We start from the raw sequence: 19,283 nt of genomic DNA on the forward strand, positions 1-19,283 counted from the left end.
AAGACACGACTTCTTTGACTCTTTGGCTTGGATTAATAGAATAAATCTTGTTAATGTTTTGCGGTGGCTTTGCTCGCCCCTGAGCTTTGGGCTGTTGGGTTGCTGTGCATGGATTTTTGTATACAGGCTGGGTTTATTGGGTGACTTAGAGTTGTGTTCTTGGTTTAAGGACGGATTTACGAATTTTTTTGGAATAGTGTTATAATTAAAATAAGATTTTATACGATAAATTATCAGATTTAATAATTAATAGTATTACAATTTTTTATTTATTGATCAAAATTAAATATAAACATCTACAAATCACAAAGTTAAATACAAAAATCAAATAATCAATCTACAAAGTAAATAAAAAAATTTATAATTTCAAGATATTATTTGACATGTAATATTGTTTTCTATTAATTAGATTATAATTATAAATGTAAACTATCAAATTAATAAAAAAAATAGATATGAAATATTTAAAAACTTAATTTTAATTAAAAATTACTTATAATTGAAGTTTAGATAAGTTATTTTGAGAGAATGAAAAACATAGCCAAGAATCGAGAAGAAGAAGCCTTATTATGGGTCTCAAGAGTAAGACTCAAATTTTTAAGAGAGAGTATTTAGGTTTTGATTTTTTTAAAAAAATTGTAAATTACAGTGAAATTTTTTTTTATCTTTTAAGGTAATATTTAAATATTAATATATAAATTACTTTTTGATAAATTTACTGTGATTTAGAGTTTTTGACTCCATTCTCTATAAAACTGACAAAAAAATTAATAGATTCATTAGTATCATTAACTATATAAAATTTTAATTTAACTAATATAACTAAGCAGAAATTTTTGAAATAAGTGGTGTCATGTGACAGTATAAGATAGGTCCACCCCTGGTTGGTCCCAAAGCGATTTTGTTGTTGTGGTCAGGTGTCTGCCATTTTGTTAAGTGTACAGTTGTTGAAGTGAATTATTTATTCCCTCTTTATAAAAAAATCTCTTACTCTTATTTTAAAAAAAAGGTTTACAATTAAAAGATACATTATAAGGATACCTTATGCAACGTAGCTTATGCCTATTAGAAATTGTGTCTCGTATTTCAAAATTTTTAAAGGTAGACAAATATGCGCTTGATGTGCAAGAAAACTTGTTCCCAAGAAGAAAAGGATTTTTGGTTAAATTTTTTTTTCAATTAATTAGTAAAATCAATGCCTTGGCCCAAGGAACTTGAATTCTTGGTCAAGGTCGTTTTGCCGTAATAAACAGGCACGGATTCCCTACGTTTTAAATTTCCCTTGTCAACTTGTTTCTCTTTCTCTTGCAAGGGATCAAATTTTCATGACCCACCGCACAAACCATTATCAAATTGCCTTTTGCCAAGCTTTTCTGTTGACTTCTTTTGACTTCAATCTTGGTTTTCTTCCGAGTTTCAACCTTTTCATACGCATCTCTATAGAGAAAAGGACCAATTTGGGCTTCTGCTTGTGTGGAAATGAGAATATTGTATTTTTATAGGATTGACCATGCAACAGCATACGATGATATTTGTCATCACAAATGTCTTGAGGACCAAGCTATCCGTACAAACTATATGTCTGGTTAGACTTGAATCCAGTTTGGACATAGAATTTTTTTTTTTTGACTCCAATGCAAGATTATTATATTAATAAATAATTTATTTTTATTTAGTTTTAATTTAAAACTGTTTTTCCTAATAATTAATATTATATAATGGGCGGGTTAAGTCCAAGTCTGAACTTGGCTGTTAAAAATGATAGTTTGGTAACACCCGACTCAACACGTGGGCATTTCTATATATGATTTTGAGTCATATATTAATTCAAAAACTATCGACATTATTTATTTTCACTGTATTAATTTTTTTTTATATGGGAAAAGGGTGTTTTATTTTTTTTATAACATATGATTTGAACTACACACAATGAGAGATATTCTTCTTAATTTCATCTCATAAATTAATCCCAATATATATATATATATATATATATATATGTTCATGGTAGGATTGAGTTCTTTTTTGATATAGCGTACTTAAACTTATAATTTTAATTTAAAGGGCTTCTACTTGAATACCTCAATGAAAATGTGGGACTTAACTACGGATTAAGAGAAGACTATACCTAATCCGTACTTACTATTACGCAATTCAAAATCATATTTACAAAAAATAAAAAAGTAAAACATTGAGAAATAAAAATCTTTATATTAAGTAAAGATGGACGATATCAAAATATTATAGTTAATCTTCATTTTTAAGAGTCATGTAAAATATACTTCTACGATTTAGAAACATTATAAATTATATTCATTCATGAAAATAATTTGTAATAAGTACTTAAAGGAGTATATACATACATACATACATACATACATATATATATATATATATATTGTTAATTTCTTCTTTATCTGGAATAATCATCTTTAATTAATTGTATGACAGTGATACTAGTATTTTTGACATTGTTAGCAGTTGTCATTGTTGTTGTTATTGGATTGTATATTGAGTTAATGGAGAGTCAATGGCCGAAGAGAAAGGAGAATGAACAAAAGAAGAAGAAAAAAAGAATAAAAACAAAACTGTTAATTATCAAAGAAAAAATCTATCAAAGTCCATCGACAGACCCTTCCCAGCAGATTCCAATTCCAAACTTGTCAATAAGAGCAATGTGAATATACTAATTTTTCTTTGTTAATGCCGTCTTGCTTAATTCCATGCCCTAATATCCTAGCATTCTATCATAGAAAAATTAAATAAAGAGGTCAACACCCTGATCCTTTAAGCCAAATTAGACTTCTTTGTGTTTTTTTTTTCTCGTAAATAACTAAATGTAAGCAAATTTAGTCGGTGCAATAGAGATTTCGTCAACTCTTTTTGTGGTACATAGTGGAATACGTACATTTGAGTCCTCGCTGGAGCCTTCTTCAAATTCAGACCCCTACATCATTGACATAGTTTTACGTTCACACTTAAAATATAATAATTTAATCAGAAACTTCTTTAAACATCCTTGTAGAGTAGAATTAAATTCCAAATATTTAATTAAGGGTTTTAATTGTTTATTAACAATGCCTACGATCAGAATTTTTTTTCCTTTAATGCACTATATATTTATTATGATTTCCAATTATAGGCATTTTGATAACCTGTTTTTTTTTTTAATTTGGAGAATTACTTGTTAAATCTTAAACCTTAAACCCTAAACCTTGATTTACAACCTTAAAAAAGAAAAGAAACAAATAAAAATGTTAAAAATGAATTAGCATTCTGTTTTTCCATTTTTTTTCCAGTAAAATGTCAAAAAAGGGCATTCATGAAATGCTACTGACATTGAATGCAGTAGAAATGCAGAATAATGATGAGTAACTTAATTGATGGATTAGTCGGCATGACTTGCCCAACTGACTCGTCATTTAATACTTTGGTCCAGATTGACATAATGAATTGAAATCGTTAAGGTCTAAATTCTACAAGTCTTGGTTAATTACTGCAGTAGAAAATTGAGTTTTTTTATTTATGGTTTTGTCAAATTTTTGAGTTTTTATTGTCCAGATTGACTTTTGTAGTACAATTTGAATCTAAAATCTAAAAATTATTATCCAAATCCTAGCTAGCCTATAAACAATTAATAAAAATTAAAAAAATATAATATTAAAAAGAACTTCTAAATTATTTTTAAAAAATTTAAATAAATTTTTATTTTTATTATATTTAATTAATTTTTTTAAATTATTTTTAATCAAATAAACTCTTGTTATTAATAATTAAATAACTGTCATGTCTACAAGTGGTGGAAACCAAGTGGGAAGTTCTACCTGCAATTTTCCAGAGCTATCAAGTTCACTCCTATATGCTTTTGGGGAATTTTTGGATCTCCATTACCCTATCAACATCCAATGCATGTGGTGGTGGGTAAACCTAGTGACGTGATGAAAAATCCACAACCCACTGTCGAAGAGGTCATTGAAGTACACAATCAATTTGTCCAAGCACTTGAAGATCTCTTTGAGAGACACAAAGCTCAGCTTGGATTTGCTGATTTTCCATTAAAGATTCTTAATTTGATCTGAACTTAGTTTGGGTTGGGTCGTCTTTACACTTAAATCATGTCCGTTCATGTCCCAATTTCTTGCCTGTATGGTCCTATTCAATTGGAATGTGAGGACAATAAAAGAACTACGTACCCAGATAATTGGTCAGGAGATATTTGATTAATATAGCACATAGTTATATATATATATATATTTATTTAAAAAAATATCACTTGTCAGTTTATATTAATGTAATGTTGATGTGGATGATGAAAAATATTAAATAATCATGCTATAATGTTTAATCAACCTATAATATCATCAATTATTATGATATGTCAATATATTATGTCAACACTCAATGGTATAAAATGATATGTGATATTTTGACTAAATCAACTATTAATGATAAAAATTTATTTGATTTAAAATAAAAGTATAAAACCTTATTTGTTTTAAAATAAAAAATTTTAATTAATTGTTATAAAAAATAAAAATTTATTTAAATTTTCTTAAATAATTAACAAATTTTTTTAGATATTATGTTAAAAACAAACACTATATATATGCTCTAGGAGAGTTCCTTAATTTGTTACTATTAGAAGAGATCGGGACTTGGGAGGAGGGCTATTGGGTTTGTTCCCAAAACTTAGTTCTTACCGCCAATAGCTTAACTGGTTCCAAAATTAATAAGAGTTGATGCAATTAGCTGATTCAGATAAGCAGCAATTCATTCTCATAACTTGAGGGAGAAATAAAAAGCAGTATTAAAGTTACAATAAAAAAAAATCTGATATTGTTAAATTAAAGGTATCTTGAATATGTTAATATAATAAGAGACTATTTACATATTATCAATTATTTTTACATTAAATGTTCGTCTTCTAATATTTAACATGATATCAAACTAAGAGTTGTCTTATTGGTTGGCTCTTCTATGGGTTTCTTTTCCATTATTCACGATTTTTGCATGTAAGTAGATATATTGAAATAGTAATAAAAGAAATCTCATATATGTTAAATTAAAGATATTTTAAGCACATAAATATAACAATAACCTATCTACCCATTATCAATTGATTTTAGATTTGATGCAAAAAATTTAACAAGTAATACATAGTTGAAATTTATTTATACTAAAAGAATCAATTCTATTTTTTTTTTGTTGAAATGCAAGACAAATAAAGGTCTTTTAAAAAAGGCAATTAAGTATAAAGTAAGTGGGAACCGAAAATTCAAAAAACTAGATAAAATTAATTATATATAACAATTCGTTATGGTTTGTATGAATTCCTCGTTGTGTCGTTCAGACTCAACTATGCTCCGACCGCGTCTTACACCATCGTGGACAATGTATTGAAATCCTTCCTTACATACATAAGATGCAATAAAATGAAAGTTTAATTAATTAAATAAAAGAATTATCCTGCTTTAATGGTGTTCTTTGCCTCTGTTTCCTCGAAGAAGAACATGAAAAGTGATATGAACTTAAAAGAGCAAAGGTAAAAGATGTTTGCCTTTATTCAAAACAATGCCTAAGCGCGTCTCTTCACAGTCTCTCTCACTTGTATAGAAAATTCCCGCGTTAAAAACGCATGGTTTCAACACATCAACAAACGCGTTGCTAAGTACAGCAATCAGAAAAGTTTCATCTTTCTTAAATGTAACTCGAGCCTTTTTAATTTGATGCTAATCTTCCTTTTCATCGTTCCCATTTTTATTTGGGATTGGATTTAAGTGTTACTATTATAACAATCGTCATAGAAATTAAAATTCTTAGACTTTATTTATACGACCGAATTGGTTATAATTAATTTTTGTAGCAACAATTTTCATTTCCGCTCAAAAAGTTAAAAAATTCTAAACTTAAAATGAAAAAAAGTTTGAATCTCCCCGTATTAATAAAAAATAAAAAGAGAAATTCAAGTTTTAAAGACGTATAGCTAAAATATTGAAATATTCACAGTTATAAAATTGTACATGGAGCATCTGTATTAGGATGATATGTTTAATGTTTTTTCTTTCCATATATATGGAACTAAAGTTGGCAATTTGATATGAAATATATGTGAACTAAATTTAGTAATTTATTACCACTTGATAAATATGTTGATAATACGATGAAAGATGTATGAACCAGTAATGTAGCCGAGCATGAGAGAAATCAATCCAGTAGATGCAGAATAAGAAGCGTAGGGCGTGCCACACAGGAATAGAATTGACTGATTCCGATTAATGTTAAACAAACAATACAGAAGCAGAACGAGACACTTTCTTCCAAAGCGCGTGGAAGTTTCGAAGCAAAGTCCACGTCCCCTCCCTTTTTTTCTATCCCATTTCTGCTCTCTTGCCTAACCCCTGATAATCAATCCTCAAGAAAGTAGAAAGCAGAAGAAGCCTGCTCTCTCTTTCTCCTTATAAATATATTATAAATATACCTATTGACAGCTTAACACCACGAACATACAATATTTATGAGCAAACATATTTGATCAGAGAGAAGGAAAGGATAGTGAAAATGGAGGATATGCCACCGGGGTTTCGGTTCTATCCAACTGAGGAAGAGTTGGTTTCGTTTTATCTCCATAACAAGTTAGAAGGAAAGAGAGAGGACCTCAACCGTCTTATGGACCGAGTTATACCAGTTGTCGACATTTATGACTTCAATCCCTGGGATCTTCCACGTAAATAGAATCTTCTCCTTTCAGTGTTAATTATCTTAGGCCCTTTCTTTTTCTTCCCTTTGAGTTTCCATAATTATGCTACTTGGATCTTCAGTCAGAGAGATCACCCAACTACAGGTTCCTTAATTTACTATTTGCTTGCCTACCGTTGTTGTGCCTCCGGTCATGCAGCTTGACCTACACTTGAGATCAATGTTTCCTTTTGAGCGGAAAGTTATTTATCTTTTCCTCCGTATTGCCCATATTGAAAGTTTTCTTTCTTTCTTTTAATTCATAGTGGAGTACTTTATTCTTTCTCTTTTGGCATAAAGTTAATTTTTCTTTGATAATCTTGGAAACAGATCCAGCGAAAGTTTCAAGGGGAAACATATTTAAATTAATGAAACAAAAAAGGGGGAAAATGTACAAGTTACGATCGCAAGGGTCAATGGTTACCGCTATTTTATGTTACTCTTTTTGTTTTTTGCATGTTTTCCTAATGTAGTTTTTGTTGATGCAGATTTCTCTGTTTACCTGTGCCATAAGGACCCGGAACAATGGTTTTTCTTCATTCCAAGGCAAGAAAGTGAAGCTCGAGGAGGGAGACCAAAGCGGCTAACAACGTCTGGGTACTGGAAAGCAACTGGTTCTCCTGGTTATGTTTACTCTTCTAACAGTCGCCCAATCGGGGTGAAAAGAACCATGGTTTTCTACAATGGAAGGGCTCCAAGCGGGAAAAAAACTGAATGGAAAATGAACGAATATAAAGCTATTGAAGGAGAAGCATCCTCACCTAATGCTGCACCTCCCACTGTAAGACAATATTCACTTATCATAATTCATTAGCTCTCTTCTTCTAATTAGCTTCTTAATTACTAAGATGATTTCATGATATTATTGGATTGCAATAATCCTCTCAATGACAGATATATACTCGTTTTCTTATTTCATTTGATTTTCCTTATTGCTTTATAAATTGCACCAAGTGTAACTTTAACATAGTTCTTAATTTTTTCCTCTTGCTTTTGTTGTTTGATCTTGCTGTTAATAAAGTCAACTAAAAGTTCTACTATGTATAAATCTTATTTCCCCATGTTTTTCCTTTTCTTTTTACACAGCTAAGACAAGAATTCAGCTTGTGCCGGGTGTACAAGAAATCAAAATGCTTGAGGTCATTTGACAGGCGGCCACCACCAGGAGTGAAGATAGGCGAGGCAGTGCCTCGGCATGGGAATGGTTTTGGGGTAGGAAAATCTGATCATCAGGGCACTGAAATAGCAGATAGAACAACCATTGCAAGCTCACCAGAGAGTTCATCTTCAGGAGATAATCATCATGCCAATCGGCCTAATCAAACTCGGGAAAGCAACAGCTCGAGAATGGTAGTTGATGATGAATGTTCCTTCTGGGATCTTGATGGGTTCTGGGATCCTGTGAATTAGTAAAGCAGGCGGAGGACTTGAAACTCAAATCAAGTTAATTTGCATGGATATATATGGTGCATGCAGTCACAATCTGCATGAACTAAATTAACCTAGTAACAGACATGAATAAAGTTCCCTAGCTATGTAGTTTAATTTGGTGTAAAGCCAAGCTTTGTTTAGTAGCTTTCGTCCTTATGTAGTTGTCTTGACTCTTATATCTTCATCTAGCTGTTTCATGCTTCCAAGCAACTTGAAGAGAAGGAAAAGAAAAGACAAGCACCCAGGAAGCTTCAGGGATGGGACGGAAGTGAATAGTAGCGAGCGATAGTGCATGGAAGCTTAATTTGTATCATTAAGTACAGCCAAACTTTGTACCAGCTATCTATAATAAGTACGAACTTTCTAGCTTTTAATTATGAAAGCTAAGAATCCCTATTTGGCAACCTCTGAGTTATAATTAATTTGTACAACCAATTCTCTATATATAGCTTACACTGATAGTAGAATAAAGTATTATAGACATGCAATATATTAGTAGAATAATTTTGGTACAAACGGAAATTCATTGAGCTTGGAATAATATTATAGATAGGCAAATGTATAGTTCTCTTCCATATGGCATAAACTCTATCTTTTCTTCCTTAAATTTGAATCTAATTAGACCTCTAAATAAATAGATTGAGTGCTGAACTGTCTCCAAGCAGGCCCTTCAAAGTTTTTTGGCTAGGGAGATGGTGGGGATGAAGTAAGAACCGAGGACTTGCAGCGGTTAAGGTAAAAAGTGGAAAGATTAGTGCAATCAGCAGGAGCAAATATGATGATATGAATGCTCGTTTTAACGTGACTAGTAAATAAAAGTTCCTTTAATTGCTGCGATGACATGTGTGGTGCTGTCTCATTTCGTGTTTGGATGCAAGAATGGTTTGGACCTGAATTTTGAAGAGTTGCAATGGAGTTAGGTGTGCAGCTTGGCCTTGGATTACTTAATAGGTTATTTAGGACAAGAGACGTTACTTTGTATAGGTTTGAGCTGAAAATTATGGCTCTCCTCTCCATGATTAACAATTAGTTGGATATGTTGATTTTATTACAGTTTTATTGATGGAATGCCCAAATTTTTGTTTTGGGGCTTAGGTTGATTTCTTTTGCTCTTTGGCGTAAATCGTCTTTTTTTTTAAAAGGCATGTGATTTCATTTCATATTACATTTCTTTCAAGGCAAAGATAGTCAAGTTGCCTGTACCAAAAGAGGGAGTCAGCATAACCTCCCTTCCATAAAAATCCCTAGAAACATCCAAACAAAACCTGTACAGTAGCTCTATCCCAAAATAGCAGATAGCCAGCGGAGCTATACAACAAAAATAACAACTCCAAACAGCCAACTCCAAGTCATAAACCACTCAACAAAAGAGAGCTGTGCAATAATTCCAGCAATAGAAGTTTTTACAACAGGGATCGCATGCATAAAGTGTAAATTGTTTTAGGTAGCTTTCTTTGCTTTTTTCTGTAAATCGACGTGAATAATACCCAACAGCTTTTTGTGCAATAGTTACCTTTTAAGTGTACGGATTATCTATACCCTGACTTAAATTTTTATACCATAAGAAGTCTTTGGCAGACTAGCTTTAAACTTACAATGGCATGTTGATTGAAAGGCTAATAAAATTATTTTTCAAAAAAAATAAAATGCTTGTGACCAAACGGGTCATTCACATGGAAAATATCAAACTTAAATCATTAGAAATTGGGATATCGCCAAGTACTACACAATCCACTTTTCATTTGGCTTAGCAAAAATTGTAAAATTCCCCATGATTCAGTTTTTTTTATGAAATACTATATCTTCTGTAAAAAAATGATGACATATATCACTAGATTTAATTAATGTTATATTTTTTTTGGCTTAGCAAAAAATTATAAAGATGCTTTAACTTCATAATTAATTTATCTAGAATTAATAGACATATCTACCTGATAATAGTATATATGTTCTGCATATATATATATACACATATACATACCTGATAAGAGTATATATGTTTTATGTATGTACATTCGTAGGTACGTATATGTAAAAAGTTTTACATTTTATACTAAGAGTGAATGGGATAATAATTCAAAGTATTTAATTTAAGTAAAAGTCTGGTACCTTTTATATTTTTTTCTCAATTAAATGTGGTATTTATTTAAGAATGAAGGTGAGTGGATACATCTTTTCAAATATTTTAGTATGTAAAGCTAGATTTATTGAATTGTTTGTCTTGCATGATTTAAATGCTATTTCTATAACGATAAACAACATGTTAAAAACCAATATTTTCAAGGAAGTTTTCGAATCTACTATGTATGTAAATATCTTATTATGCATTAGTTTTTAATAAGGAGGAATAAGCCCTTTTAAATGATTTCCTTCAAAATAAATTCAAGATAATATGACCAGAACGAAGTGCATGAACCATTAGATGAGATACTTAGGTGGATGCATGTATTCCCACCCTTATGCTTATGGAATGATTATGTGAAATGTACATGAGCTTGTATAGACTGAAATTAAGAATTGTATGTGAAGTAGTACCACATATACCTCATGAGAAAAGCATGTTTACGAGTATCAGCTATAGTGTAATATATTTATGAGACACTGATGATACCATGCATGAATATGTGAAATCCTATGATTAATAGGGCCATGATGTGGGGTATCATACCATACATAGTCATATATAGGCACAAGTTAAGGCGGAATTCCACTCACTATAATTCAAGATAGTGGAGATTGTACCCTATCCTCGATTGTCCAAGATAATGGGGACTATACCATTATCCTCGGTTATCATAGTTATACATAGCCATGAGTCAAGGTGGAATACCACTCACAGTATGTCCAAGATAATGAGGATTGTACCATTATCCTCGATAATCCTAAACAGTGGGGGTTGTACCATTGTCCTTGGTAGGTTTCTAGATGACTTTAGCATGAGTAGATATGTTAGATTATATCCTCCTTCCCCCAATTATAAAATAAAAAATAATAAAAAAAGATATGTTAGATTATAGGAAAATTTATGTGCAAGTTGCGAATGTGAATTTGATGTTAAGTAGTTGAGGAAATAACGAAAAATAGTTTAGTACAGGTGAATTTTAGGCTACATTATTGTTCCAAGTGTAGAGAGTATAATAGAGATAGAACGGGCAGAAATGTATCTAGGAATTTGAGTTTTATGAGTGAAGTATCGATACTTGAAGAACAAGTATAGATAATCAGAAGACAAATTGCCTTCAGAAGCATTCTATTTAGAAAGTATCGATACTTTGTAGGAATGTATCGACACCTAAAGTCCAGAAAGCATTTTGGAGTAAAAGTATCAATACCTCACAAGGAATTATAGATATTTCAAGTGCAAAACAGAGATTTTACTCTTTTTTCACAAGGTTTTCACGTGTTTTCAACTTTCATTTCACTCTAAACTTTTATGCAATTTTAGTTTCAGTTAAAACATCATGAAATGGTTTGAATAATATTGTTTACAAGGATTTGCAGGAAATGTATGAAAGTCATAAGTGTCATGATTATGCAAAAGCTCTTCTCTTTGGCTTATCGCCTTCCCATTTTCACTCATAGAGTTTTTGTGTCTTACTTGTTAATTTCCCATGTTTTTGCATGCCAATGATTAGCTTGCTATCTTTATCATGGAGAAGAGGTCCTAATTTTCCTTTGGTACCTGTTTTAGAAGCCCACTTGAAGTCTAAAGAGTTAGGTCATGTTTCGCTGACGAGTCAATCTTATTTTATGTTTATATGTTGATGAACATTTCTTTTATGAGGTTGTAGCCAAGACTGGCACTATGTTTTACTTGTTTTTAACAATTGAATGCTTATGACAACTCAAGAGCCTAGTTAAGCACTTAGAGTGCCCATGCTTGTTTTGGTGAGATTTCATGAGTTATGGTAAATACATTTTCGATTTAAATGTCGCTTTTTCAGACGTCATAATGTAGAATTCCACAATGATGTGATGACACACAAGAGAGCATGATTTATGTATTGAATGTTATTGTGAATGCACGTTATGAATAGTTAATAATATTGTCAATTGAATGTTTGGATGTTAATTATTGATGTTGATATGATTAAAATTCTTTACAACTAGTTGATATTTTTTTCTCTTTTGTAAATGTAGACAAACTAAAGTACCAAACCTTATGAAATTCTTATTTTTTGTGTGTATAATTTATCATTTTATTACGTTTCTACTTGATTAGGTATTTCAACTCATTAATTTGCCTTTGCCATCTTCCAATTGATATATATGGGATAGCTTTTTCGCAATCTTGCATGGCCACATTATTATCTTTTGAAAGAGAAACTTTTTGTGTGTGAGTAGATATTGTTCGACTGGACACAGTCGCATAACATGTAATTAAATCAAACTTTTAAAATAAAGGATATTTAAGTTGACCTACTAAGTCAATTATATATATATTGCTAGGATTCGACCTATTAAGTCAATTATCATTTTATGTCTATATAGTGTTGACATGACACTGATGTGAAGGTTGAAAATACCACATGACCATTTCACCATAGTACGTCAACATGTCATGCCCTTATTGTTATGACATATGCTGTTGATTTTTTACGCAAACACACGTATAATTAACAACTAATATAATAGAAAGTAAAATTCATTCTCACGGAGAATTGAATTAATTCCTAATTGCTAACTATTAAAATTATAACACTCTAATCTTATCGAAACAACCTAATTATTAAAAAGAAAAATTGAAACTAATAACTAAAACTAATCTAAAATCTATCAACAAAATTAGTTTATTAAATTCGAGTGACTACTAGACTTAATATTATGATATCCCTCAATACTTATTTTGATTATTATCTCTCTCTCTTAACTTAGTTTAATGGATTAAGTTGTTAACCTAGAATCCTAATTTATTTACAAGTCTCTGTCGAGTTTCTTACAAAAATCTCTCTCCCAATTAACTTACTATATGTCTATACAAATTAAATTAAAGACAGATTTATTAAGTTTGTGCTCGAATTTTGACTACATATGACTTATAGGTGTTTGTCTATCTTATATGCAAATCAAATCACCTAATCAATTAAGTGTATTCGATCATATACTATTCTATTCTAGGTTTACCTAAATCACTTTCGTCAAGGTTTAACTTAAGTTTTCAATTCAATCTAATTGTTGGCTAGTTAACTAGAAGCATTCAGATAGTAATAAAATAAACAACTTAAATCCATAAAATATAAGCAAAAGAGAGATAAATAAATAAAACTACGTATTGAGTTCAATAATATTTTTAGATAAACAATTTAGTTCCTTTTCCAGTCATACATTGTCATCAAAATAAGTTTAAACGTTGAAACTAAACCAAGAAAAATAAAGAATAAAGAAACTCCAAGAGTGAAACTCTTGATCTCCAAATCTTCTTTAATCCTTCAATTTCTTTTCAACTCCAATGAGATTTTTTTTTTTTCAACGATTTTGTGACTTGAATCTTAACTGTTAATCTGGTGTCTCATTCTCCTCTAAAAGTCTCCCAAAAGGTTATTTTTATAGGGTTTTGAAGTTAGATCAACTTGGGTGAAGAAAGAAGTTCATTCTAATTAGAATTTTCTCATCAGACTACGTGAGTCGTAGCCTCGACTAATTAATTAGCAAAAACATAATTGCTCTAAGACTATTACAGTGCTTCAACTTCGACAATATTTTTGATCACCTTCCAAGTCGAGCTAGGTGAAGTAGTAAATATAAAAGTTGCACCTTTTTCTCTTAGCTTTCTAATGGTCAAAGAGTCATCTATTTAAAGCTTTGTAGAGAGAGTTATGATCGAAATATCAAAATATATGCAATGAAAGTTTGTACCTCAAAATTGCTCTTCTTCTTCCATTAAAATTCTTCATTCATTAATCACCTAAAAAAGCACAAATAAATTAGCAACAACCTATCTTAATCACATTAATACCAAATTAAGCATAATATTAACTAAAATTAGATTAACTCACCTAAATTAACTAACCTGAAATAATTTAAATAAAATCTACTAATTTTTATATATTATTACAAGAACTAAGTTAAATTACTATTAAAATTAAATCCAAATAACTCTATATCATAAAGTTATCAACATGTCAACATGCCAATTCATCATTATATAATATAAAATGATAAGTAATACTTTCATTAACAATATTCAGTAAATAATTAATTATAAGGGCTTATAAGGCTTTAAAAAAATAATGGATTTGATTGAATAAAAAAAAATAAAAATTTAGTTAAAATTTTTAAAATAATTCAAAAGTTGTTTAGATATTATATTTAATATTTGAATATAAAATATTTATATAATATACGCCATTATTCACTACCTAACTCCAGTCCGAGAGTTGCGTCATAGTAAATTTCGTGCCAAATTCTTGTCCATTAAGGCGAAGAAAGTGAAGAAAATCTATGAAACGGCACGAGAAATTGTTTTGAGTGAGATAACGCATTCCCATAGGGGTAACCTAACAGTCCTAACAACCAGGAAAGTGCGAGCGTCCAGCTGGCATAGGGAAAGGGCGAGCAGGACGAACGATCTCAGCTGAACGCTTCACATCATCGGCTCTTTTCATTCCTCTACCAGCTCCAAGGAATGTTACTAGATACCTACGACTAAAATCTCTCAAGTGTAAACAGCTTGGAATAAAACATCTAAAACGAAATGTGTACTTGCTGCGATAAATTTCGTGTCAAAGATCTTTAAAGAGGAGAGAGCGTACAATAAAAGTTCAATATTTATATATTTATTGAACTTATATATATATATATATATATATATATATGGAGTTTATATCAAGTACAAATTTCTTTTATTATAATTTCATATAACTATTCAATTTATAGATGTTGAGGTTCATATTGAAGTCCACATTTTTCAAGAACGACAATTTCGAAATTCATGATGATTAGATATAGAAAAATTTTAAAATTCTAATAAAAAATTGTCGTAGACATAAATCTTATGGTAAACGTAATATCCTGGAAAGTCTCAGCAATGAAAAAGGTATTCTCGGAGCAATTATAGTGCTATCGCAGCCCTTCACATCACAAAACTCTTTTCAATCCTTTTGGCCCCTTTCCCCACGCCGGTGCTCACTACGTGTGTGGCCTTCATTGCCTCGTTGAATCTTCCTAAAGCAAGCCTAAGTGGATGGGATAGTTTTTTTTTTTTTCATAGTTGAAAGAAAGAAAATTTAAATGTTATTATTTAAGTAGGGTATCATATATTAATTAATAAATTAAATTTTTGAATGTTTAATGAATGAGACAGTTGATAACATAGTTTAATTTTTCTTTTTTTTAATAGACAGTTTAACTTTAATCCTTTTTTTTTATCTAAAAATTACATGCTTGGCACATTTAGTCATCTAACATTGAAACAAATATAATAGTTCCTTAGTTTAATCCCCTCCTTTTGCTTGCATTGTTGCAAGCATAGTAAAAAAAAGAAAAAGAAGTTAATATTTTATAAAACAAAATTCACCTTAGAGATGGAAGTTAGTGGCAGACCCAGATGTTTACATTTGAGGCAACCAAGTTAAAATTGCATAATTGTAAAATATTGTCATAACTTTTGTTGAAATTTATTTTTTAAATAAAATACTAACAAGTAATAAGTTAACATTTATAAAAAAATCAATTCATTTAAATAAGCTAACAAAATAAAATATACTAATAAATTATTTTACTACCCAAGATTATAAACAACTTTCATCTAGGAAATGATAAAGTTTGAATATACCACTTTACTTAAAATAATAAATCAAATTTATAATTCATCTTTGAAAGAATGTATCATTATATTTTGTAGATTTGCTTCTGGGGAAGTGTATGTAGGCTGGGAGGTACAGGTCAAAGTAAACGAGCCTCTAACTTGGGCTTAAATATTTATGTCCATGTCAGTCTTAAATTCTTAATCAAGATCAATTAATTTATTTTAATCTATATTAAATATTTTTAATTTTTAAAGTATGAAAAAATAATTTAATAGCAAAATAGGGTCTTTTTTTCTTTTATTTCTCCATTTATTTCATGTAAATTTTTTAACCAAAATTTTTTTTGAAGGTAAAAAATAATTTATTCATTATGCCAAGAGATAACAACAATGTATAAAAGGACTAATAAATCCTACCATCAGTAGACAAAACCCTTGAAAAAAAGGGAAACCTAATTAATAAGCATATTTGGTTTAAAAATAAGACCCAATTTGTGAGACCCCACCTCATATTAAGAGGTTAAAAATGTAACTTAACTTGGTAAGCTAGTAATTCAAAATCCTAAAAAATGATTTTAAGCATTTTTAACTTAGAAACATGCATTGTGCGTTCCTAAATAAGTTTATTGAAAAGTTGGGACTTTAAAGAGGGCTAAAAGATTTTGTTTTTAACTTGAAAATAGCATTCTAGACCAAAAGTCCTGATACTGGTTCATGTAGTATCAAGACATGATTTTTCTAGAAAAATATCGATACTTTTATTAAAGTATCGAGACTTTTGATTGAGACCTTTCGAGAAAATCTCTTTGTTTCAGAAGTATTAATACTTAGGCCCAAAGTATTGACATTTCAACATTAGATTTCAAAAAAAGAAAAAAGGGCAAAATTATCTTTTCTCGCTAACCCTTTAAATATGTCACCATTCCCCGAGGCCTTAACAGTTTTCTTCACTACTCAGCCACCAGCCACCGGCCACCTTTCCTTCAACCCTTTCAACTCTCTTTCACCTCCCAATCCATTTTCTCTCAAGACCAACAAGCACTACAAAAAATTTCCTTTTTTCCAACGGAAAAATTTCCGTTGGAAATTTCTAAGGAAATTTAAAAAATTTTCGATCAATTTTTTCCAACGAATTTCCAATGAAAAAATTCCGTTGGAAAAATTTTTGACGACAAAAAAAAAATAATAGACAAAAATTTTTCCAACGAAAATTTCCAACGGAAAACTTTCCGTTGGAAAAATTTTTGACGAGCAAAAAAAAGGAGAGAAGCATTTTTGACGGAATTCCCAATGGAATTTTAGTTGGAAATCCGTTGGAAAAATTTTTGGGGAGCAAAAAAAAAAAAGAAACCACTATGTCCGACGGAATTTCCAATGGGATTTTCGTTCAAAATCCGTCGAAAAGTTCTAGGATTAAAAAAAATTGAAAACCCGGTTGAAGTTTTCAATGAAAATTCCGTTAGAACAAGTTATTCCCAACGGAATTTTCCGTTGGAAAATTCAGTTGGTAATAATAATTTTTATTTTTTATAATATTTCAAAAATTTTATAAATTTTATTAATCTTTATTAAAAAATTGATATTATTAAACTCAAATATATTCATATGTGAAGTTTATAATATTTAAAAGTTTAATTATCTTTTATTTTGCTAAATTTTTTACTTTTTTTAAACTTTATTGAATCATAAATTATAAATTAACAATTTCAAATTAATTGATTCTATAACATTAAAAAATTGATAAAAAGAAAAAAATAAATATTTAAAATTTAAAAAAACACATGATAAGATCTAATAAGAAATTTTAAAAAAATACTAATACTTTATGTATGTTTTAGGATTAATTAGTTAATATATATAAATTAAGAAGATAGATATAATGAACTTATTAATTTAATATATTTAAAATATATTAAGTTATTATATCTATGTATACAAATTAGAATGATAGCTATATTAGAGTATAGATATAAACCTGCATTATTAAAAGGAAAAAACTTATTGTATTAATATTAAATTACAAGTTATATTCTTTAACTTATATAACTTTATAAGTTAATATATATATGTATGTATATGAGATATTTAAATATCCTACATAAATATATATTAATATGTTTTATATGTAAGCTTATAGTAATTTTAGTTATATGATTATAGTTATTAGTTTTATTAGTTATTATCATATTTTTCATAAATTATATTGATTAGCAATTATACAATTTTTTTAATATATTTCAAATTATATTACATAATATTTGTATCATTAATATATATAATAAATGTAGTAATATACCATTATGTTTTATATTGAGTAATTTTTAAACATTAATTTATTGATAAAATTCTAAATATTTAAAATTTAAATTTGTGTTTGTAACGACCCCTCCTCAGTCGCTACCGACGTCCGAGACCTCCGGGAGAGCTCGTCAAGTCCCAAACAAGCCTGAAAGAAATTTCTCAATAACTCATTGTACACTTTTACTAAACCGTATTAATGTTTGATCCATATATATTTATAACATGAATTCAATAATAAGCATAGCCATTAAATTTTAACTTTAAGTCATGACATCACAATTAAATACATTGAGTTCAAAAATCTCAAATCTTCGTTTATATCAAAACTAATATTTGTTTACATAGTAAAACCAGAGTACTACAACTCAACCTTTAACAGCGGAGCGACTCGGGATAAAATGCTATGAGATGCCTTTACCTATCTACGGTAGACCGTACGTGCCGATGATTACCTACTAGGCTGATCACTGTCTGCAAAAAGGGAAATAAAAAGGGGTGTGAGTCTCACAGACTTAGTGATCATCGGCTCCGTGAGTAGGGCGTATATGAGAAACAAATAAACAACAGATCAGTTGATATTAAAAATACAAGATTATAAAAATAATTTATTTCAAACGGATGTTTGTGCCTTATATGAAAAACAAAAAATTTCTTAGGCATTGTAATCATTTCAAGTGGTAAATCAACCAAGTAAATAAAAGTTTCCCCTCAAAAACAATTCAATAACCTTTTTCAAGACAATCATTTGAAATATTGTTTTAAAACAATCGTACATAAAAAGATTTCTGCCATCAAAATCAATTGACATTATACTCAAATCAAACCAATAAAGTTGGTCAAGCTCTCGCGAAACCAGATAGTAACCAGATTTATACACAGTTCGCAAATAGCCTCGCACGAGAGTGTAAAATTCATGTAATAATAAATGTGAGGGAACTACAGGAAACTGTATAATTTTGTTTCACCATGCCAGAAATAAGAGTCTAAAAACCCAAAGAGATTTTTGTCTCGAGTAGGAAATCAAATAAAATTCGTGGTCCCGCTACCACGTAATAACCTCCGGGAGCCT

At 29.7% G+C, this 19,283-nt stretch overlaps 1 protein-coding gene across 1 annotated transcript; it reads left to right on the forward strand.

Annotated features, from left to right (window-relative positions):
- Positions 1 to 6,403: 6,403 nt before the first annotated feature.
- LOC18598295 (NAC domain-containing protein 90-like) lies at positions 6,404 to 8,570 on the forward strand. The gene is made up of 3 exons (XM_007027768.3): positions 6,404 to 6,724; positions 7,224 to 7,516; positions 7,822 to 8,570. Exons 1-3 carry the CDS (start codon positions 6,559 to 6,561, stop codon positions 8,143 to 8,145), a joined length of 783 nt encoding a protein of 260 aa, XP_007027830.3. The 5' UTR covers positions 6,404 to 6,558; the 3' UTR covers positions 8,146 to 8,570.
- Positions 8,571 to 19,283: the final 10,713 nt, after the last annotated feature.

This window comes from Theobroma cacao, chromosome 5 (assembly GCF_053813885.1).
Source record: "Theobroma cacao isolate CCN51 chromosome 5, ASM5381388v1, whole genome shotgun sequence".
Lineage (NCBI taxonomy): Eukaryota > Viridiplantae > Streptophyta > Magnoliopsida > Malvales > Malvaceae > Theobroma > Theobroma cacao.

Bases quoted from the DNA above. Each gene is read 5' to 3' on its own strand.
- LOC18598295 (XM_007027768.3), top strand. From the start codon at position 6,559: ATGGAGGATATGCCACCGGGGTTTCGGTTCTATCCAACTGAGGAAGAG. The intron at 6,725-7,223 runs GTAAATAGAATC...TTGTTGATGCAG, and splicing joins CAATCCCTGGGATCTTCCAC to ATTTCTCTGTTTACCTGTGC. The intron at 7,517-7,821 runs GTAAGACAATAT...CTTTTTACACAG, and splicing joins CTAATGCTGCACCTCCCACT to CTAAGACAAGAATTCAGCTT.